This window comes from Peromyscus leucopus, chromosome 6 (genome assembly GCF_004664715.2).
Source record: "Peromyscus leucopus breed LL Stock chromosome 6, UCI_PerLeu_2.1, whole genome shotgun sequence".
NCBI lineage: Eukaryota > Metazoa > Chordata > Mammalia > Rodentia > Cricetidae > Peromyscus > Peromyscus leucopus.
In genome coordinates, this window is record NC_051068.1 from 90,028,408 (window position 1) to 90,051,888 (window position 23,481).

The 23,481-nt window shown below is 43.1% G+C and overlaps 1 protein-coding gene across 3 annotated transcripts in view; it reads right to left on the minus strand.

Annotated features, from left to right (window-relative positions):
• The window catches only part of Cdc14a (cell division cycle 14A), a 175,361-nt gene that overhangs the window by 29,910 nt on the left and 121,970 nt on the right, over positions 1-23,481 (minus strand). For all 3 annotated transcript variants that reach the window (XM_028890148.2, XM_037207038.1, XM_028890146.2), the window contains exon 11: positions 6,644-6,803. In XM_028890148.2, coding sequence (XP_028745981.1) covers positions 6,644-6,803 — 160 coding nt within the window. The remainder of the gene's footprint in view (positions 1-6,643; positions 6,804-23,481) is intronic.

The window sequence follows — 23,481 nt, forward strand, 5'->3', positions numbered from 1 at the left end:
CATAATCACAAAACCATCAGTAAACAAATGAACACATTTTTCGTTTGTGTTTGGTTTCGTTCTTTTGAGGCAGGGCTTCATGCAGTGCAGAATCACTATCTAGACAAAGCCAGCCTCAAGCTCCTGAGACCCCTGCTCTCATGCCTTCACCTGCCAAGTGCTGGGCTCATAGGCACGTCCTACTGTGCTTCTCTGTGCTCTCAAATTCTTAACGAAAGTTATATAATGTTACTCAAAACATGATTGCATTAAGAGATACAATCTTCAAAACCACAAAACAAATTAACAACTGTACAGAAACAGGTTCTTGTCTCCTGAGATACAGATTTAAATATATGGACATGGCTGTAACTGAGCCCTGTATTTATTAGGAAATCAATTCTATAATATAACCAGGTCTCAGAAGCCTATGGTGCGGGTGGAGAGTCAGGGGTGGAGGCAGGGAGGACTGACTGGAGACTTCAACTCCAGACACTGTGAGGCATAAATCAGTCTAGCGAATTGGCAGACAGGTGGTGGTTTGAAGACTTTGCTCCTGAGGTGCCCTTAGGGTTCTGTATCAGTTACTTTCATGTTGGTGTGATTAAAATATCCAACAGAATCAACTTAAGGGAAGAAAGGCTCATTTGGGCTCAGAGTTGCAGAGAAATTCCAATCTGGGGAAGGTGTGGCATGGCGGTGGAACCATGTGACAAATGACAAGTGTAGAGAACCCAACCTTGGGCTTTTCTCACCCTGAGTTGGCCCACAGGCTGTTGGGGATCAATGACAAAGAAGCCTGACTCTGAGGGAGACCCTCACACCTTGGCCCACTAAAGGCAACGGGCTTTATTTTATTCCACCAGTTCTATGCAGACAAGACAAAACCTAATAGTAAGAAAATGGTGCCCATCGCTTTTAGTTAGATAAGTAATTACTGGCCAACACGTTAACAAAATGGTAGCAGAATATGCCACAAGGGAAGTTGTTGAATGTGCCACTATGAAAAGAACTTAAGATAAAAATATAGCACTTTAGGGAATAAAGATGACAGATTCTATAAAAGAAATTAGCATAGGAGTTTGAAACAGAAGGAAGTAAAAACAGAAGTCAAAGGATTTGAAGACAAATATGAGAAGTGGACTGTCAGCAAATTTAAACAATTTGCGTAGGAAAGGCGGCTAGGTCCCTAGGGCGAATATTCTTTCCAGTGTGCAGGCGTTGAACCTGTACAGTGTCAAAGTTAGGGGAAGACACAGACAGACACCTTCACAATAAACTCCTGAGATCAGAAGGAAGATTAGGTTTCGGAAGTTGGAGGTGTGGCTCTATGGCAGAGCTGGAGCACTTGGCTAGAATATGCAAGGCTCTGGGTCTCATCCCAACACCACCGAAGGGACAGAAAGGCAAGAGGAAAGGACAAAAGACAGAAGGCAACTTAGTTTGGGTTGGTTAGAGCTCACCAAATCTGTCCTTACTGCATTGGCCAGGACCTTTGAAAGCTGGACCAGTTCCCCATCACCAGCTCCCTGCCCCTTTATTCCAGTCTTCTGTGGACCTCAGCAACATCCTCTAAACTAAAGCCAGAAGAGGCACCCCAAAGTTTCAATCTGGGTGCTACCACTGCCCTCCTGATAGCCTCTGGTGGCTCCTGGAGGCATTCAGATGGGAACAGACACACCTTCTCCATCCTGAGAGGGGAAGCAAGGTACTTGAAAGTAAAGTCTTAGAAATGTGCTTTACTTATGGAATTTATAAGAGGTACCCAGTTCATGAGCACTTACTTGATGGGCACAAAATGCAGTAGCTCCAAGATGTGACTCTCAAAGATGTAGCACTACTTTCTTATCTGGTCAATCATGAATTCACATGATCAGATCTGCATGTAATGAACATCTCTAAGTCAAGAGCATCTCCTGGTTGGGAGATGGATGCTGGAAGACAACCCTAGAGTAGCTAAATGAAAGACAGAACTCATTGTGACTCTGAGAGAAGTTTCAGAGGAGGAGCTGGCAAAGATATGGTTCTAAGTCCTGGTGGAATGTAGTAGCGCCACACTGGGGACTCATGGAGAAACACAGTCTGCGAACCAATGCACGGCACTACGTTCAAAGGACAAGTCACTACAGACTGTGTGTTACCTCGGGCAGGTGCCCATCTTCCTCTGCCTCTTTTCAGTCTTTCTCAAAGGGGCCTTGTTCTGGTGGCTGTGCTGTATGGTTACATGGTTAATCCATGTAAGGTGCTTAAAATGGTTCTTGGCACACAGTGGGTGCTACCTAGGTGGTTGTCACCCTTAAACTCCTAGTTTAGCTCAAATATTTGTACTCTAGAATAAAGTTCTTCACATTCCTTCCTCTGGCTACTTCCTTCTAGAATTCCAATCCACAATGGCTTCTTGTGCCCCTGAAAATCACAGGGAACCCGTATTTTTGGTATTGTTTTGTGTTTCAACATGTGATGTCATTGGGCCGTTTGCATTCGTATCAATTTCATAGGTCTGTTCTCTTTTATTCTTGGGTCTGAAATGCTAAGCTTTCTTTGTTCATTCAAGTAACATTTCCTAAGACTGTACAGCCCAGGAATCAATATGTGATGGGAATGAGCTAAAAAAAAACCTCAGCATGGAAGAAAAGCTCACAGCTCAGCAGGAGTGGGGGGGGGGCGGGGGAGAAGCTGCCCCACGGGGTGGTGAAGGAAACCGAGCTGCCCCAACCCACCACCGAAGGCACAGCATTAGCGCCAAACGATTCCTAACAACTCTGCGTGTGCTGAGAAATTCACCAGAAAGCCCCAGCCTTTCCGGTTACTGTTTTCTTTTCGCCTGGCCCTCTAACTCAGCCATTACAGTGCTTCTCAGTGACCAATCCCAAGAAAACTGCTGTAGAGCTACAAAACCAAACGTAATGGAGATTCTCTGCTTTCCATCTGTTGTTTTTATAATGGCAACTTTTAGAGGAGTGTAGCCTTTTCTACTTTACATACAAAGTAAATAAATCCAGGACCACCATGGACTCCTCCTTTATACACCAGGACAGATTCACAAAGCAATAAACACATCACCAACTCGGCTGAGTCCATTTACTTTCCCCTCCTTGTGCACTGTTCCATGGCTGGTACTAGACAGACACATCTGGAAAAAGAGTCCAGAAGTATTCATTGTATAAGGCGTCAACTCTGTAGGATGCGGCCCAAAGGCCACACAAAAGCCATTATGGAAGACCATACCATCTGTTACAGTATGGATGTAACTTACAGGCTTCCGTGTCTGGAGACTTGGTCCCCTGCCAATGGTGCAGTTTTTGGGAGGATGTGGAGCTCTCAGGAGGCGTGGCCTGGTTAGAGGAAGTAGGATGTTGAGAGGAATGGGGGAAGGTGGGAGTTGGGCTTTAGAGCCTTGCCTGGCTTCCAGGCCTAAATTCTCTGTGACCTGAAGGAACAGCTGCCATCTGCTCTCGCTGCCATGGAAACACCCAACGCCATGCCTTCCCTGCAATGATGGGCTCTGTCTCCTCAAACCACAAGCCAAAATAAGCCCTTTCTCCCTCAGGTGTTTCTTGCCTGGTCCTTGGTCCCAGCAATGAAGTAAGTAGCTAATATCCCATTGTACCCCGGCACCTGAGGGGGTTCTGTTTTGTTTTATTGTTTTCCATTTCCTTATTCTAATGGTAAGAACAACAGCACTTGTGAATGGCTAAAATGAAAATAACTATTGATGCACACTACCAACATTCACATTATCTGTTTCCCCAAAGTTCATACATTGAGATTCTAACCCACCGTGATGATAGTTAGAGGTGGGGTCTCTCAAGAGTGGTCAGATCATGAGGCAGTCCTCAGGAGTGAAGAAGGTCCCAGAGAGCTGCCTCTCCCCTGCATCCCATGAGGACAAGGAGAATGTACCATCTATGGCCAGAAGATAGGCCCCCATTAGACAGTGACTGCCAAGGCCTTGCTTGACCGTGGACCTCCCAGCCTCCAGAATGCCTTGAAATAAATGACTACTATTTATAAGCCACACGGTTTCTGTTGTAGGAGCTTGAATGAACTAAGCTGGGGGAGAGACATCAAAATATAGTCTTATACTTCAAGCTGACATATTTTAAATTTCAATCATACTGCATCCTCTCACCTTTCCATGGTAAAGGGTAATTAGTCCTGAATTGAACAAATAAGAATGTAAAAATGGAGAATGAAATGATCTTCGAGATCAGTGGTTCTCAACCTGGGGGTTGCGACCCCCTTGGGTGGTTAAATGACCCTCTCACAGGGATCTCCTATGACCATCAGAAAACACAAATATTTACATTACAACTCATAACAGGAGCAATATTACAGTTACGAAATAGCAACAAAAACAATTTTATGGTTGGGGGGTCACCACAATGTGAACTGTATTAAAGGATCACAGCATCAGGAATGTTGAGAGCCACTGGGGTAGACAGCAATTTTAAAAAGACTAACTTAGAAAGCATTTGTTGTTGAAAGGCATCTGTGTTCTTCAGATGGAGAGATGAATGTTACACTCATCTTTTAGAAGTCACAACCCCGAGCAAGGAAGAGAAGGTGTTCTTGTTCAGGACTATTAGCTCGTTAAAATTTAGCTCAGATCCTCTCATTTGCTGCTCATAGTCCAGACTGCAACAGAGACAAGAAAAAGTCCACAAAGGTCTGGACATCATGACCTTGGCTAAGATTTACACTTCGTCAGGACGGATGACTCAAACAATAAACTCAGCCACGCCATCTGTGACGGTCCTGGGAGACAAGATTTAAAACCAGCTCCTTCAGTGGTCCCCATCCGTGCCCTAGAATGAGGCTCCCCCTCCCCTCCCCTCACCTCACCAAGCTCTGGATGTCTCTCAACCAAGAGAAGTCTTGGGGGGTGGGGGATGTCAAGCATTGGTTTGAGACAGCTGTGCACTCCTTCCAGGAGGGCTCTTGGGGGCTAAGCTTCCTCAGAGCCCTGGTCTGGCTCAATGGGCATCCAGCTGAGGGACTGTAAACTATACTTATCACCTAAATATTGCACCAGATTCTTTTATTTATGCATGTGCCTGTGGGACACGCAACATGTGTATACATATGCATGTCTGTAAATGTCCAAAGTTCCAAAGTTGACATCAGCTATCTTCCTCGATGACCCTCCACTTTACTTACTGAGGCAGGGTCTCTCACTGAACTAAGTTTGCTGACCCTGGCTAGTGTATCTAGCCAGCTTGCCTCGGGCACCCCTGCCATTGCCTCCCCAGTTCTGAGAGTATGGGTGACTACCACACTTGGCCTGACTTTCTGTGGCTTCTGAGGATCTGAACTCCAGTTCTCACACCACAAGGCAACCTCTTTATCAGCTGAACCTTCTCCCCAGCCATTCCTGTTTCCTTTGCCTCTTTAGGAATATAAAAATACAACCCAAATTCTTAGCTTTACCTCAGGCACAATGTTACTCAAAGAGCTACTTTAGTCGGGTCAAGCATGACGGCTTGTGCCTATAATCCCAGATTCAGGAGACTGAGGCAGGTGAGTCACCCTGAGCTCCAGGTTAACCTAGGCTTCAGACCCTTTCTTGGAGGAACTGGGGGAGAAAGAGCAAGCTAAACTAAGCATTGAATACCCAGTTCTGAAAGTGATTCCACTACTCAATAATTCAAGACCCTTGGGCAAATCACATTTTTGGAACTCTCATTTCTTATCCACAGAAAAGAATTAGAACAAATGATACTAGTACAGTTACTTCCAGCTCCCAAATTCTTTGTAAATCACTTCCTGCTACCTCAGAAGTAGTTGGGAACAATAGGAAAAAAAAAAATCATGAGTTTGGACTCAGACAGACACAGATCGAATCATGCCTTAAAAGTGAAGTCAACACATCTCCGGAACACAATTTCCTTACTACGAAACAGCGATATTACCTAATTCACTGGGCGGCAGGGAAGACTAGATCAGCTGCTGAAGAATGGCTGTTTACAGGGGGTTGGTAGAGGGGAGAGTGGAGAAAACAAGTTGTCCTAACTCTGCTTTGCCTCTGCACACTTTAGAAATCAAAATGAATCAGAAGCTTTCAGAGTACCACTTGTGCTAGGTACGGCTTCCGCAAAAGCAGCATCCAACGTTATCTTCTTGGTTATCTGTGTCTGTTTTCAAATGGAAACTATACTTTTCTGTTGGCTTTCTATAAATACTCCTTACATCAGAATCGCTCTCCTTATAATTGTTCTCCCTCAATGATGACTTTATTTCTTCCTTTATAAAGACAACTGGTTTCTTTGTTCTGTTTTGTACTCTAGAGGTCAATGACTCCAAGCTTAGGAACTCAGCCCTCCAGGGAGCTCAGGGACTAGATAAGGTCTCCGGGCTGGTGATAGGGCTTAGCAGACAAAGAGGCCTGCCACCACCAAGCCTGATGACAACCTCAACTTGATCCCCAGAACCCACGTGGTAAAGGTGAGAACCAATTCCCAAAAGTTGTCCTCTGAGCACCACATAGATGATGTAGCATGTACAGAAACACACACACACACACACACACACACACACACACACACACACACAAATAAACAAATGTTTAAAGAAGAAAGAAAAGATAGATCCATGTGACACGTGTTGGGGGGAACATGAAGAATGCCGGTGTTGAGGAGGGAGACTCCTCCTGGGGAAAACTCACCTCTGCAAACCTTTCAGCACTTTGCAATTTAGTTAAGTTTCCACCAATAGACATATCATCCAAGGTAGAAATAATTTTATTAATACTTCCTTCACTGGAAGGTCTATTTTTCAGTTTGGATCGAAAAATGTCTCCTTGGACCCACAATGATGCTTGTTTTCTGTCAAAATGAGAGAAAATAAAATATTTAAGCTATGATCACTGTCTCAATGCTATGATATCTAACAAGAAAGATATTAACAAAGTATTTAACAATTAGACTAGAAAGGTGATGAAATCATAGATACTATTATGTTTCTAAATAAATATTTTAAAACTTAGATGAGATTTTTTAAAATATAAACAATAGCTCAGAAATCTAGCCACACCAATTTATTAAGGAGTCAGGCGGTCTCTGTCTTCTATTGTGGTAGAAGTTGCTTTTGGAAATGGTTCCTCAAGTTGTATTTTCTAAGCCTAGGATATATAAACTGATGATGTTAGCATACCACCGAGTCACAGTTGATTTTCTATATCAGCTGTAAAAATACCATTTAAAACAACCTTAAAACGACCTTCTTTCCTTTGTGCAAATGTTTAGAAAAGTGTAGCCTGGCCTCTTATAGTTTTACATCTTCAAAGCATCCTGTCTTTTGTCTACCCCCAGCCTCTACATCACACCAGCATCTATCATAGTCCTGATCGGATGTTTGACTCTTCTTATGGGCTTCAAATAGCAGTAAAATAGCAGAGTCCTTGACAGAGAAAGAACAGGTCAGAAGATGGATGATGAATTCATCCAGGAACATTCAAGAACTTATTGCAAGGGAGGATTCTGCTTTATCACAAATGTTGACAAGTTCAGATACATGAAACATAGAGAAAAAAAAAAAAGGTGGCATTTAAAATAAAAGACAGAATCCTTGACCCTCAAGAAGTTTCTTAAGATGGGGAAAGTAAACAACTGAAATCCAGCATGTTGAGACCCTGTGGCTCAGACTCATACAAGACTCATGGCCAAGGGGCCCAGCCCTATCTACAGGAACCAGACATCCCCTATGAGCCCAGAGGTCAAGTGTCTGTGTGCACATGCACCTGCATACACATATGCATGCACACACACCTCTGTCCTTCCCTCCCTCTCCTCACCTCCCCCCTATAAAAAAGGAAGTCTACCATTAAGCACAATGTCATATTACAATGCAGAAGTTGCATATTCCTCCTTTTAAAAACCATGCTGGTGATTGGCCAGCCTATACCATCCAGGTTTGCAAAGTACATCAGCTGCCAGGATTGCCTAAGGGCACGTTTCTCAGAATGCATCCCTGTCCTTAAGTGATGCAAGGCCCCATCTGGAAAGACAAGCAGGACTCACCCGTCCAAGATTATCCTCCCCTAAAAAGCAAGCATGAGCTGAGGAGATGGCCTAGCAGAGAATGCAGGGCTGTTTAATTTGGTTGCAGCACAGGATGTGGAGAAGCATCCTTGCTCATGATGGGTCTCAGGTGTCACGCTAAGATATTTAAATGCGATGCTCCAAATACAGAGGTTATGGTAGCATTTTTCAAAATTTAAAAGAATACAGTATGAAATGGGAACAGAGGCAGACGGACCTAAAAGAGGCTAAAAGTGAAAAAGACACGTCCAATTCAAACATAAGTTACAAGATGAAATCTCAGATACTGCTGACAGCCAGCCCAGGATGAAAATTGCAAAGTGACAACTTCCACTTGCTTGGTTTAAAAGACTCAACCTGCCCTGTCTCTGGAAAGACGTGATCTGAACCTGAATATTAAAGATGAATAAGATGTCAGAGCTGAACCCCGTGTTGCTAAGCAATGATGTACGCAATTGCTTCTTGAGCAAAAGGAAGCGGTGTTCCACGCAGATCCCTTTCCATAGACGACGCACACTGTGCTAGCTTTTAGAGTGGTGTCTGTCGTCCCTTAAAAGCCTCATCTCAAACAAAAGAAGTAAAACATGTATTTTAAAGTATTTAGCGTTGAAAACTCAGTTCTTGTACAGCTAACACATCTGCTGAAAGCCAGCCTTCCAATACTGTAGCACATTTTCCCAAGAGCAAGAAGTGACTGGCCCTTCGCTAATAGATGTGCTTTGGGGCAACAGGAAGAGGTTTATCTTTGAATAAATTTGAATGCAGCCTTCCAGAAAAGTGTAACCAAGGTTGGGTGGGGTAACTGATTTTGGCTGCATCCTGGCCCAAATTAGTCAGACTTGGGATAGACCAATGTGGAATATAAGAAAATAACTAAATAACTTGGCTTCGATATGAGCCAATGTGTAATTGGTTTGGATGCCTCTTTGTAAATATCTGCTTTTAGTACGACTCAGGTCAGTTGTGCTGTTCTAACTACTTCTGTGTTTGAGCACAGGCCACGCAGAAGTCACTCAGCAGCTGTTTCTATTTGGGGATAACACGTTCTCCCTCACTGCCTTAGGGTAAGCCAACGCTGTGCGACATTATCCCAGCTCTTCAATGCTATCACTCCTTCTGCCACACTGCTGACCAGGGTGGACCAACTTTGACCCCAGTGTCCATCCAAAGCCATGATTTGGTCATTTGATATAGAAACCTAAGCTATTTTATCTTGAGTTTGTATATGTATGTGGTGTGATATGTGTGGGTGTGTACATGAAGCATGGTCTGATGTCTTCTTCAATCATCCTCCACTTTGTAGACTGAGGCAGTCTCTGAGTTGACCCAGAGCTCACAGACAAGCTATTCTAGCTAGCCAGCCTGCCCCAGTGGGTCCCCTCTCTGATTCCCAAATGGACAGGTTACAGGCAGGGCCACCAAGTCTATCTGGCCCTTCCGGGGGTTCTGAGGATCTAAACTCTGGTCCTCATGATTGCGTGGCAAGTGCTGTTACACCGAGCCATCTCCTCAGCTCCCTAACCCATTTTCTAGTTTGGTCTGGCATTGACCAGAGGACCAATCCGCTCTGTGTATAGCCTCACGTCGCAGAGCGATGACAGACACGGAGGTGATTCCCAACTCAGAGTATGCATTAGTGAAACAGCCTACCAAGATCAAAAGATGTCGGACAAGAAGCAAACAAGAGACACAAAGTGAGCTGGAGGAAGGCACTCAGAAAGTCACATGGTGATGTGTGGGAGCCCGTTTTCAGGTTCCTCATGGCTTTACCCAGCAGGTCCACATAGAGGATGATTGGACCACAGGCCTGAGTGCAGGTGACTGAGATGGTCTGCACTTGGCTGTGCTTGGGGGGGGGGGTGTCTTTTTCTCCACCCCTTGGCTTTTCTATAAATACCTTAGGGCAGAGCCAGTCAAGGCCCGTTGGAATAGGTTCTAGGCCCTCTCGAGGCTATCCTGTATTTTCTGTTTATCTCCACAATCTAAATCCTCCTATCTAATATTTCCTGCTGCTCAAACTCAAGAAAACTCTGGGGAACTGTGGGGTTGGTGGGTAAATGCCCCGCAGTGATGGAAGTCCAAGTGGAAGACTGTGTAGAATTCCTGATGGTATATGGGGAAGGCTTGCAATCCTGAAGCATACAAGTAAGTTACTAGAAGGGTAAAATGATTTGGGATAGACTTTAAAAGACTCAAGTAGATAAATCTACTTTTCGGTACAGAATTCCCATGATCAGCTGGTAGACCATCTGCATGTTAGACCAAAATGCAAACCTTTTCACAAAAATCTACCATGCTCCTCTTTCAACTCCTATCTCTGACCATTTAGGACAAGGACACAGAGCATCATCTGACTGCGTATGGACCAGCATGCATTACTGGTGGAGATGTGGTAGAGAGCAGTTGCTGTGGAAAGCATCTCGGCAATGCCTTAAAAAGCTACACAAAGAATTCCACATAGTCCAGAAAAAAAAAATAATAAAAATAAAAATAAAAACTGAGCACAGGTCCTCAAACAGATACCCACACACTGGTACTCACACCAGCAATGCTTACAATATTCCAAAGTTGGGAACAACTCAAATGCTCATTAACAAGTTAATGGGTACACAAAATATAAACATACAGTGGAATAGTATTCAGGCCTAAAATGGAAGGAAGGGGCTGCAAATACAGGCCAATTATAAAGTGTTTGCCTTTCATGCAAAAGTCTTGGGTTCAATCCCCATCAATGCAAAAAATAAATAAATAAATAAATAAATAATAAAAAATAAAGGAGGACAGCTGAAATGCAGATACATGCTACAAAGAACATGCTATGATTGTGACATGTATAATTAACTGCTGCTATGAAGTGAGTGAACTATGAAAACACGCAAAGTCAAATAAGCCAGATAATATATGAGATACCCAGACTATGAAAATTCATATAGCAGGAAGGTAGAATGGGGGGTCACCAATAACTGGGAGAAGAGATCAGTGGAAGTTTATTGTTTAATAGATACAAAGTTTTTGTCTGAAATGATTAAAAAAAAAAAAAGATTCCATAAATAGTGGGAATGGCATAAAAATACTGTAAATGTACTTAAAATCAATAAACTATACATCTAAAAGTGGTTAAATTTTTATGGTTAAAAGTAATATTTAATTTTATAACTTATTACAAAAAAATTAATTATCCAAACTTTTATCTAATATAACTGGCATAAATATTCAAGTTAAGTTTCTTATGCCACAGCAGTTGAAAATTCTAGCAATCACTGTTGAAGTTTGAACCAATATTAAGATTTTATTTTTTTTTCTCTGGTAACTTTTAATGTCAACTGATGGCCATTAAATAAATTGAAAGGTTCAAGAGTAAACATTAAAAATAAAATCAGCAGTTTATGTAACTAAAAATGTGACTTTTGACAAATAATGTAAACTAAAATTTAAGCAAAATGCTTACTATTTTGATATACAAACCATACTGTCTTCTACTGTTGAATTATAATTTTTAATAATATTTAAGACTTCAAGTTTTTATATTTTAGGAAAGGCCAAATACTAAATGTTTAAATTTGCTATTAAAACATTTAAGCTGCGCTCCTTGACCTACTACTAAATGTACCTTTAAAAAGGTCATAAGAAGAAATGACAGTGAACCCAGTAATGACCAGGGTGGCTGAGGATGAACTCGAACTTCTGATCCTCCTGTCTCCATCTCTCCACTGCTGGAATTACAGGCGTGTGCCACCACAGCCAACATATATAGTTCAATTGGGGTTCAAACCCAGGGCCTCATGCATGTTAGCAAGTACTCCAACATAACTTTAAGCCTCACTCGGAGCCATGTTTTTTGTGGTGGAATATAGTGCACATGGGTGGACATGTGTATGTTCGTGTGTGTATGTGGAAGCCAGAGGACAATCTCAGTTATCTTTTTTCATCTCAATCTACCTTATTTTTTTGAGACAGAATTCATTATGGAACTTGGAGCTAACCGGTTCTCTAGAACAGCAGGCTGGCAAGCCTCGGCGATCCTCCTACCTCTCCTCTCCAGCTCTGAAATTAAAGGTGCAAGCCAGAATACCTAGCTTTTTAAGTGGGTGTTGGGGAACAGAATTTGGTGCTCATGTATTGCTGCCCAGGCGACCAGCCTCCAGACAGCCCAGGGCTTGAAAGGAATCCATGGTGTCGGCACATACTATGACGTTTTTATCTGAGTGGGTTAGGGAAAAAGACACTCACACACTCTCCTGATGGTTTCCTTCAGACCTCTTCTTTATTCTTCTTTTGCATTCTCTATTCTTCATTTTCCTGGTGATTTCCTTCTCTCACTCTTGATATTTTCCACCTAACTGTATCTTTATTCAGATAAAGTAACTTTAAGTTACTTTCTGATTTTTCCCTTCTAGTTCCTTCTAACTATCTGATTCTTGATGTTTTCCGTCTAACTCTCAGTCTTGATATTTTCCTTCTAGTCCATTTTAACTCCATCTCTATTCTTTCCCTTACAGCTCATATACCCCAGCAAAATCTTTCAGGTAATATAAAAATTACTATGTGGTTACATTCTATTTTTCAAGCAAATGATTACAATAAATACAAAACAAACAGTAAAAAAAAAAGCATGTTTTCCATATCCCTTACATGATTAAATGTTTTATGTATTATAGGTGAAGAACAAATTATCCCAAGAACTCACATACATTCATACCTGAGCAACTTTATAGATTAACTGTGTAGGCAAGCAAGGTATTCTTCTCACTCAGGTCTTTTACTGGCGGGCTGCATTTTGCAGTTACAAAGAAAGGGCCAATTACTTTATTACTTATCTTGAAAGATAACCTTATAAGGAATCTTAAAAGAATCACAAATTTAAACTTTTATATATGAAATATATAAAGAATCAGTCAGCTCTAGTTTAATCTTTAGGGTACATACCCACTCATCAATAGATTTTTGTCAGGAGATTGAGGGCAAAAATGGGTATAAGGAGTTATACCCATTGGTCATCGACCAATCCTAGCAAGAAAAGTGCAGCAGCTAATAATAATTGGACTGCTTTGTTCTTGTTCCTTGACCTTAAAAAGTTCTACATTCAACTACGTGCCTTTCTAAAACTTTAGATTGTCTTCTTGGGTTTTTCACCTCAAAGCTATTTGACAAAAACATCTAGTCTAACTTTAAGTTACTTTCAAAGGTGTGTTTCAGCCACTATGCACTCTGAAACCTGTGAACACATCTCCCAACATTAAGGTTAAAAGAATTTAAGCTGGCTGGGCTAACTGGGACTCAATCGTTTTTCTTAATCATTAACCTAAGCCTCAGTCTATACAGCTCCTCAATAGAAACTCATGTGTTCTAGCTGTGTGATACTTCCTTATATTTATTTTTATTCATCAAAACTCTGTATAAACTAACTATTATTATCAATTAGACAGTACATCTTAGGACAAATCATCTTCATAATAACCTACAGGTAAAAATGCCCAGGAGAATGGGATGTTTCCATGAGATAAACACACTGCATTACAGGCAGTGGGGATCTCACCACACCCATTCACACCATGTCAGATACCAGAGGAAGCTGGCAAACATGTAAAGGCACAGCAGAAGCAAAAGACACTCTGGGGTCTGTGGTCTCGGGGCCTTGCCTAACCAAGATTGATCCATCAGGCAGTTTCCTCCTGGTAGGCTGACATCTTGAACTTCCATTGCCACCTGCTGCTCCTCTAACATGGCCACCAGCACTCATGTTAATGTGGCAAGCACTTAACCAACTGACCTCTCTCCCCGGCCCCAGTTTCCCATTTTCTACATAGTTTATCTTATTTTCATCAACTTCCTAAAACAAAAAGTAGTGGTTGAACTATTAGTTTCTCATCCGACTCAACCCAATTGTGAAATTAATTCACCAAGTTTTCTAAGCACCAATGAGAGAGGTGGTATAACTTGGCAACTTGTGGTATGTGGTGGTGTGAATGAGAATGGCCCCATAGGCTCATATATTTGAATGCTTGGTCATCAGAAAGTGGAACTTCTTTATCGGATTAGAAGGATTAGGAGGTGTGGCTTTGTTGGAGGAAGTGTGTCACTGGGGGTGGGCTTTAAGATTTTCAAAATCCCAAGCCAAGCCCAGTGTCTCTCTCTCTCTCTCTTCCTGCTGCCTGCAGATCCTGATGTAGAACTCTCAGCTACCTCTCCGGCACCATGTCTGCCTGCATGCCACCATGCTTCCTACCATGATGATAATGGACTAGACCTCTGAAAGGGTAAGCAAGTGCCAATTAAGTGCTTATAAGAGTTGCCTTGGTCATGCTATTTCTTCACAGCAATAGAATACTGACTAAGACATGGTAGAACAGAGCAAAAATGAGCTGAAGTCCCTCGTTAACAGAATATGGGGCAAGGACCAGCATCGTGGCACACAGGTGAATCATGTTAGAAATGCAGACTTTCAAGTGCCACCCCAGATCTGCTCGACCAGGCTGAGTGTTTAACAAATGACTCTTAGGCACTCTGATGTCAGAGGGACACTGACGAGCAGGCTTGCAACTAAGTGAAGATGCAGCAAAAGAGCTAACTGGGGGGCAGCTAACAACTAACAGCTACGCTAGCAGAGCAGGAGGGTGAACTTGGGGATCCATGGATTGAAGAAGGTTGGAGTGGAGGAGGGGCGTGCTGCCAAGATGGCTCCGCAGTTAAGAGCACTGGCTGCTCTTGGAGAGGACCCAGGTTCGGTTCCCAGCACCTACATCAGGTGGCTCACAACCCCCTGCAACTCCAGTTCCAGGGGGACCCGATGCCCTCTTCTGGTCTCCACAGGCACCTGCACTCACGTGGTGCACATACAGAAAAGCAGGCGTGCACACACATCCACAAAACAAACCTTTAAAAAACAAGGCTGAAAAGGGGTTCAAACACAAAGCTATTACTTTGGAAAGATAATTCAAAACAGCGCTCCCTGTGGTGTCTAGGTTTTCAGCTCTGTGCAGGTTCTCTGGGGGAGTCTGAGAAGAGTGGGGCATGGACAAGAAACGGAGTCTAATAAACAGCCTGACTCCGCATGTCTACACGTTGTAGGCTGTCTTTGAGAAGCAGCATTCAGGGTGGACTAACGACAAGGGAGATATCTGTGTGTCATCCTAACGATCTAGAGGGCATCTAATAGAAGAAGCATGTTAGGTTCGTGATGATATTTATAGCTTAAGAATGGTATTTTTGGTTTTAGGTTTAGGAAAAACGCTTGATGTGTATTTTGAACGAACACGGCTTTATTTATATCCTAGGGGAATCTTTAAATAGAGAACTATCAGAGCATAACAAAGGAGAAGCTTGGAACTGCTGAGGTGTCTCAATTGATCAACAATTTGCAGAAGTGACGCTGTCGGACACCTCTCCCCGCCAGTGACACAAGAAGACTGTGTATCTAGGACACATCCATCCACCTGGACATACACTTTTTTCTCATTTTCAGGGAAGTTAGGATGTGACTAACCAGCTTTTCTATAGACACAGATTTAGAACTGATACAGCTCAAAAAGCCCTGATTGGCTTTTCAGTCCCTCATGCCTATTCCATCATTTGTGACAGACGGAGAAACTGTGAACGGTTGTCACCCCACTCCTCTCCTAATGGCCCTGTTAATTATTCACGCTTTTGCGTCATCGCTGACTTCATCCTCCCCATCCTTCATAGAATCGGTCTTCAAAGCCTATTTTCCCCCCTTGAAATGTTCCTGGTGCGTGTCTCTAACTCTTCAGCCCGTATCTCGCCTCTGAGTGAGCCTGTCTCCCTGACAGATGGCTGCAGTCTCCTTTTTAGCCTCTCTGATGCCGACCCCCTCGATCTGATTCATCTTGTGCCGGCGGCAGCCTGGTCCGCCTTGAGCAATGCTGGCACCACACGACTCCCCCACGTCAAATGCTCCAAATTAAAAAGCAGGACAATGGCAAGAAGTTCAGATGGGTCTCGCCTGTCGCCGGAGCATGTGCATCTTTCAGTCAGCATTTCCTGACTGCGCAAAGATGCACAAGCTTCTGCAGAGGGCCCCACACACAGCGGTTCAAGGGAACACAGAAGTTCACTTCCTTATTACTCTGCAGTTTGGACATCTAATCGTAGTTTCAGTGAGCGAAATCCAAAGTGTAGGCAGGACTAGTTCCTTTTGGAAGCTCTGAGGAGAGAATCTGCTTCCTCATATTTATCAGCATCCACTGACTGCCAAATTCCTTAACATGCCCCCTCCCTCCACCTTCATAGTGCATCGATGTAGCCTCTGCATTATTGGCTTCTCTAAGTGAGTCCCTGATTCTTTTCAGAGACCTTAAGCCCCAAGCAGGTGCACTGGGTAGTTCAGGATACTCTCACCAAAACCAAGATCCTTAACCAGTTCTGCAGAGTTCCTGTTTCCTTATAAAGTTACACCACAGGAACGAGGGATTGTAATGTGCCCTGTCCTGTTGGGGACATCATGCAGCCTACCGTAGCAGACATCAAGCCAAACACTATAGTCATACCGATTTTCTCGAAAGATAAGGCTGTGGCACCACTTGTAGGAAGGTGAAGTACACATACTTTTCCTCATTCTTCCCACTAAATAAAATTTTTAAATCCCGCATATGAAACAAACTCAGATAACCAAGACTCAGAAAACAGATGAAGGTAAACTGCCTAGGAACCATGAGACTCAAGAGATACCATAGCAATGAGGCCGCAGGGGTTTCTTTTTGCCATATAAATCCCACATTTGCTTCTAAAGGAGGGAATGATCCAAAAATGATATGGAATAGGGTTTTTCCCATCAACAAAATCTTGCTTTCTATAATCAAAGGACCAGAAAAGGGGATCCTAGGAAAACTTTCCACAGTGAATGCTCCAGTACAGCCAAACACCGCAGTTAAAGAAGAAAAAGAAAAAGCGACCCTATTCTAGGCCACCAGCAAAGGCTGAGAGGGGATCTTAGGATCCCACCCCTACCAGGATGTCAAGGGCAAAGCCATTCCCTTCTCCCGTGACCACAGAAGCACTGAAGACAGCCATGTAGTGAGCCAGAGAATGAGATCTTACAAGCAAGCAACACTCCCCTCCGAGGTGCTAAAGGTAGAACACGGAATTCCATCCCATCAGGTAGTTCCCGGCATCCCATCCCTCCCTTATCAGCCTATGAGCCAGAGGGAGGCCCAGCCATCATGACATCAGTAGAACCACGGGAAAAGGTTACAGCTCCACATCTGTGGTGATACTGTGTTCCCTAAAATATTGTGCACCCTAATAAACTTATCTGGGGTCAGAGAACAGAACAGCCGCTAGATATAGAGGCCAGAAAATGGTGGCACACACACCTTTAATCCTAGCATTCTGAAGGCAGAGATCTGTCTGGACCTCTGAGTTCAAAGCCACACTGGAAACAGCCAGGCATGATGACACATGCCTTTAATCCCAGGAAGTGATGGCAGGAAGCAGAAAGGTATATAAGGCGTGAAGACCAGAAACTAGAAACTTTTGGCTGGTTAAGCTTTTAGGCTTTTGAGCAGCAGTTCAGCTGAGATCCATTTGGATGAGGACTCAGAGGCTTCCTGTTTGAGAAAACGAGATCAACTGAGGAATTGGTGAGGTGAGGTTAGCTGTGGCTGGTTCTGCTTCTCTGATCTTCCAGTGTTCACCCCAATACCTGGCTTCAGGTTTGATTTTATTAATAAGACCTTGTAAGACTTGTTTTACACACATCCACCCAACAGTGACTAGAAGCCTCCAGTATCAACAAACACTGGGCGGGGAATCCAGAATTCTGCCTCTACCTATAGTAGCAGGACAGAAAATCTTCTGCCCACCGCTACCCTCCTCCGTGAAGCAATGTAAGAGGACACATATGGGCTGGGAACACGGCTCAGCTGGTGGCCTCCCTGACCCCTAGCACCACATAAAGCCGGGATAGGGAAGCAAATCTGCGATCCTAGATCCTAGCACTCATGGGATAGAAGCAGAAAAACCAGAAATTCAAGGTCAAGACCATCCTCCGCTACAGAGCCAGTTTGAGGCCAGATGGAGCTACATGAGACCATCTTTAAAATAGGGGCAGGGGGCACAAGAGCTTCATAACAATCTAGGAAAATGTCCAGGATGACATCGACATCTTCAGACATTCCCATCAACTGAATGAAATAAAATAATCAACAAATGCCAATTTGTTTGATACAATTATAGAAATGTCAGAATTATCTGACAGAGTAAAAGGTAGCCATAATAAAAGTGCTTCTATGAACGACTACAAACGTGCATGAAACAGATGAAAAATAACAAACCCCAGGAAACAAACACAGAACAGAGAGGAAACAAACGGAAATTTTAGAATGGAAAAAAATGTAAAATTTGCAGGCAAACTAAATAGTAGGATGTGGAGAAGAGAGACACAATGAACAGAAAGAACAACAGAAAATGACCTCTCTGAATACCCAAGAGAAAACAGACTAAACACCTATGCTCAGCACAGCCTGTGGGTCCTGACAAAAATACTCACGCTAAACAGAGTGTAGGAGAGAAGAAAGAGCAGGGTGGGAAGGGGGTTGACAGACATAATAGTGGGAAACTATTTTCCCCAAACTACTATTTCCAAACTTGTCAAGGCACACGTTCAGACACCTGAAAAGCTGAGCAAATGTATAAAAATGACGGAAGAAACCCACACTATGACATGTGCAGTCAAAATCCTGGAAATCTTAGGCCTGTAGGGTGGTGCAGCAAGAAAGGGCTGCTGACCGAGGCTGGCGACCTGAGCTCCATCCCCAGAAGGCATGGGAAGATGGAAAGAACCAACTCCACAAAGTTGTCATGTGACCTCCACACACACGTGCTGTGGTGCACACACAGATGCACACACTTGCGCATACACAACAAATAACCATACATTTTTTTTAAGTCCTGAAAACCAAAGGTAAGTTTTAGAAAAACCTTCGAAGCAGATGACATCATCTATGGTGGAGAACATCAAAAACAGCAACAGACTTCTCAGCAGTAATTGCGGAGGACAGAGGAAAGTTGCCAGCAGTAAGATGAAAAAACGATCTTGCGTGAATGAAGAAGAAATCAAGACATTCTCAAAATGCAGGAAAATTAAAAGGACTGGTTACCAACAAATCTACTCTAGAAGAACCTCGAGGGCTGGAGAGATGGCCCTGCAAGGGCGAGGATGTGTGAGAGCTCAGAGCTGCAGAGCCCACAGAAAGCCAGGCACTATAGTGAACATCTGAGAGTCTCAGCTCTCCTGTGCAGAGATGGAAGGCAGAGACAGGAGGATCCCTGGGAGCTCTGAGGGCCACCCAACCTGACATACACAGCAGCAAACAAGAGACTTTGTCTCAAACAAGGTGGAAGGCAAAGAGAACACCTAAGATTGGCCTTTGACCTCCCAGTGTGTGCCATGGTATGCACGCAAGCATGCACACATATGCACACACACACACACACTGTAGAAGAGAATCACTGTAATAAGTTTCCTAAAGCAAAAGGAAAAGCTAGAAAGAGGAACTTTAGGACAGCCCAGGGGGGCAACGGTCACAGTAAGAAATAATATGGGTGAACAAAGTGGGCCTTTCCTTATTTTTGGATTCTAATGGCGATGAGTGAGCAAGACAGTGACTCCCTCTACTGTGGTTCTAAATGTTCACTGGTGAGATAGTTAAAATAATTACAAATGGTAAGGGTATACAGCAGGAAGTAAGCTAACGTTTCTTTAGGTGCCACACAAACATTTCTTGAAGCTGACAGCATTCTGGACAGTGATTAGATAGCAGCAGAGGGCGGTGACAGTGAATGTCAGGTAAGTATGTAGAACGACAGTCAGGAGATGGATGGACGGAGGGAGGGAGGAATGGATGGATGGACGGAGGGATGGATGGATGGATGGATGGAAAGACAGATGTGATTGATAGGTAAGGACAATAATACACCAAAATTTGTAGGATAGATCCCAAGAGAAATGAGTTCCAGGACACCCAGAGCTACATAATGAGCCTGTGTCTAAAAAAAAAAAAAAAAAACCTAAATGCATACATTAGTAAGGAATTAAAATGCCTTGAATCAATGTTCTCAGCCACACCTTAAGAATTCACTGAGAGAAGAGCAGAGTAAACCAAAAACAAGTGGAAGGAAATAACAAATGTGAAATTATAAATCAACGAGGTTAAAAACAAAGTATGTAGGGGGGGTGGTCAATGAAACATTGAGCTACATACTGAATTCCACATCAGCCTAGGCCACAAAAAAAGAGTTTATTTCAAAAAAGTGAGAAACAGAAAAAGCAAAAACAAAAAAAACCATTATTTAAAAATTAATGAAACCAAAAAAGCCAGTTGAGGAGGTATAAAAATAAACTTCTGACCAGCCTGACAGAAACCCACGGGCGCACATGATAGCAGGAATGAAGCTAACCACAGGCAGCCCACCTCTACCTGAAGTCACAGATCCTGAGCTGCCCTGGGTCTAGCTGTTCAGATCAGGGATGCTGAGCTGATAAACCGTATACAAACATTGACAAGTCTGAAAAACTTGGAAGTCTAAAACATGAGTGACTGTCTAGGAAGAATTGAAATCATGAGTGCTGTCTTTAGGCAGACATACGTGGTACACGCCTGTAATCCCTGCACTCAGGAGAATGGTAAGTTCAAGGACAGCCTAGGTAACAAAGCAAAACACTGTCTCAAAAAGAGAAATGGATTAATATGGATTGTATATAATCTCTTCCTGTAATAGAAGAGCAAAAGCAAGACCTGGGCTCCTTACGAACGAAGCTGGTATTAACCTCACACAAAAAACAGAGCGCGCGTGCGCACACACACAGACACACACACACAGTGTGTGTCATACCACTTACAAATTCAGACATAAAAGTCCCTAGTATCAAAATGACAACAAGTGGGATTTACAGATATGAACAAAGAATTGCATACCATGACCACATGGAGCTTATTCTAGGAATTCCATATCCATATCCAAAACACAATCTCTGAAATCCATCATGCCAATAAGCTAGAGAAGAAAACTGTAAGCCAGGTTAGCGTTGTACAGGTGATGCCCGCTCTCAGGAGCTTGGGGCACGAGGATCACAGATCTGAGTCCAGCCCAGGCTACACAGTGAATTCTAGAATAACTTGGGTGACAACTGTGGAATCTTGTCTAAAAAAGGAGGGAGCAGAAGAGAAAGAAGAAGAAGATAAGGATGAAGGGGGAGGGGAGGAAAAGGGAAGTCTTAGTCATAGCAATGAGCAGAAAAAGCATTTGAAAAAATTTAAAATCAAGATTCATAGGAACTCAGAAAAACAGAAATATATGGAATATCTACAAATGGGTGAAGAATATCTTCAGGAAACATCCAACAATTCACATCAGCTTAATGATAAACGCCTGGATCCACACCCCAAGACCCAAGGAGTAAGGATCCAGAGCTAGACAAGGGGGTCTGCTTGAGTCTCACTCATCAAAATGCTGGAAGTTTTAGTCTATGCAGCAAGACAAGAAACAGAAGGGCACAGACTAGAAAGGAATCCAACTGTCCTGTTGGTGGATTGCACCACTGTATACACAGAAATCCCCTGTCCCATCTCTAACATCCACATCCACATGCACACGGCATGGACACACCCCTCCTAGTTTTTAGGATATAAAATACACAGTTAAAAAAATTAACTGTTTCCCTACTTACTTACAATGAACATGGTGATATGGAAATAGAAATATCATTTATAATCATCAAAACAAATACTTGAGTATAAAGCAAACAAATAAGACATGAATTCTGAACACTGTATACCACTGATGAAACCAAAACAGACTGAAGTACACAGAGAGATACTTTTACCACTCAGAAGTCTCATCATTACTGTTATATATTTGAGACAGGGTCTCACTATGTAGCCTAGGCTGGCCTCAAACCTGGGCTGCTCCTGCCTCAGCCTTCCAACTCCTGAGTTTGAGTGTATGTGTGTGCCACACATCCAGACTGCAGAAGCTCTTCAAATACAAAGTCCACAGAGAACACCTGGGTAGTTGCCAGTTTAGACATGGGGTAGGAAGAAGTAGAGTGACGAGGGACCCTGGTGGGGATCAACACGCTCCACTGAAGCCACCAACACCCACATCCTGGTTAAGCCACACTCCAATCTGGAAAGGGTTAGGGATTTGGGGAAACAGGCAAGGGGCACACTGGATCTCGTGCTACTATTTCAAGTATATGCTAACTAACACTTACCTCAAAATAAAATTTGTGATGACTCTTCTATTCAAAACCTTCACTGACTTTTCATAGTCCCACAAAATAAATAAAATTAATAAATAAAAAGAGCTGATGAAATCTTAGGAGACTGAGTGACCTGGCCTCTTTATCTTTCGGTATCATCTCCTAATAGTCTCCCTTTTAACCCATGGGCAGGCATTGTTCCTTCGGTGAAACCCTCCTGCATTGCCCCAGTAAGGAATGTAAATCACTCTGGCTGTTATAGTATGTACAGTCCTCAAAAGAAGAAAAATTTAATATGGTCTAAGTAAATCACTACTGCGCCAGTATGTTAAAGAACTACCTGCATGCCTGTGTTCACTACAGCAAAATCGACAGTAACCAAGAAATCAAACCGAGTATCCATCCCTGCACAGGAAGCAGGGCCTTCTGCAATTGCATTCAGCCTTAAACAAAACAAAACAAAACAAAAGGAAATCCTGCCATGTACAGCCAAGCGGAAGAACCTGGAAGGACATCGTGTTAAGTGAAATAATCCAAGAACAGAAAAGCAAATGCTGCCGTCTCTCGCTGTGCGAAGACGCTAAAAAGTCGAACTCACAAAAGCAGAGAGTGAAATGATGGCCACCAGAGGCTGGGGGTGGAGGGGCTGGGAGACATGACCAAAGGACGCAGAACTTTAGTCAGGAGGCCGATGCTCAACAGGGCTGTGGTTCAGAAGGGTGTCTAAAGTTAACAGCAAATGTACCGTCCACATGAAAATTGCTGAAGGAGTGGATTTTTTAAGTGTTTGTGCCATATCAGATGACAGTGTGTGAGGTGATGTGTCTGTTAATTAGCTTAATTAGCCATTCAATAATACGTACACACTTGGGACCATCGTGTATACCATTCAGGTATATGATGTTCACTTGTCAGATTAGAACTTAAACCAGAAGGAAGAAAATAAAATCAGGAAAAAGTTTTCCATGTCATTTGCACTTTCTAATGCAGGTCCTGAGCACTGGCTACTTAAAGCTGCCTTCTCCTCCACCCCACCCCACCCCCATCCTTCTTTCTGGGTTTATTTTTCCCCACAGCACCCATCAGAGCAGCTGTATAATTGACACATTTGTCTGTTCGCACGTTTCTCCTCAACCCCAAGGCATGAGCTCCGTGGGTCAGAAACCAAGCTGTCCCTTTTACTGCAACTTTCCAGTTACCTGCGTAGTGGCTTTCAATAAATGTTTGCAAGCAGAACAAAGGAAA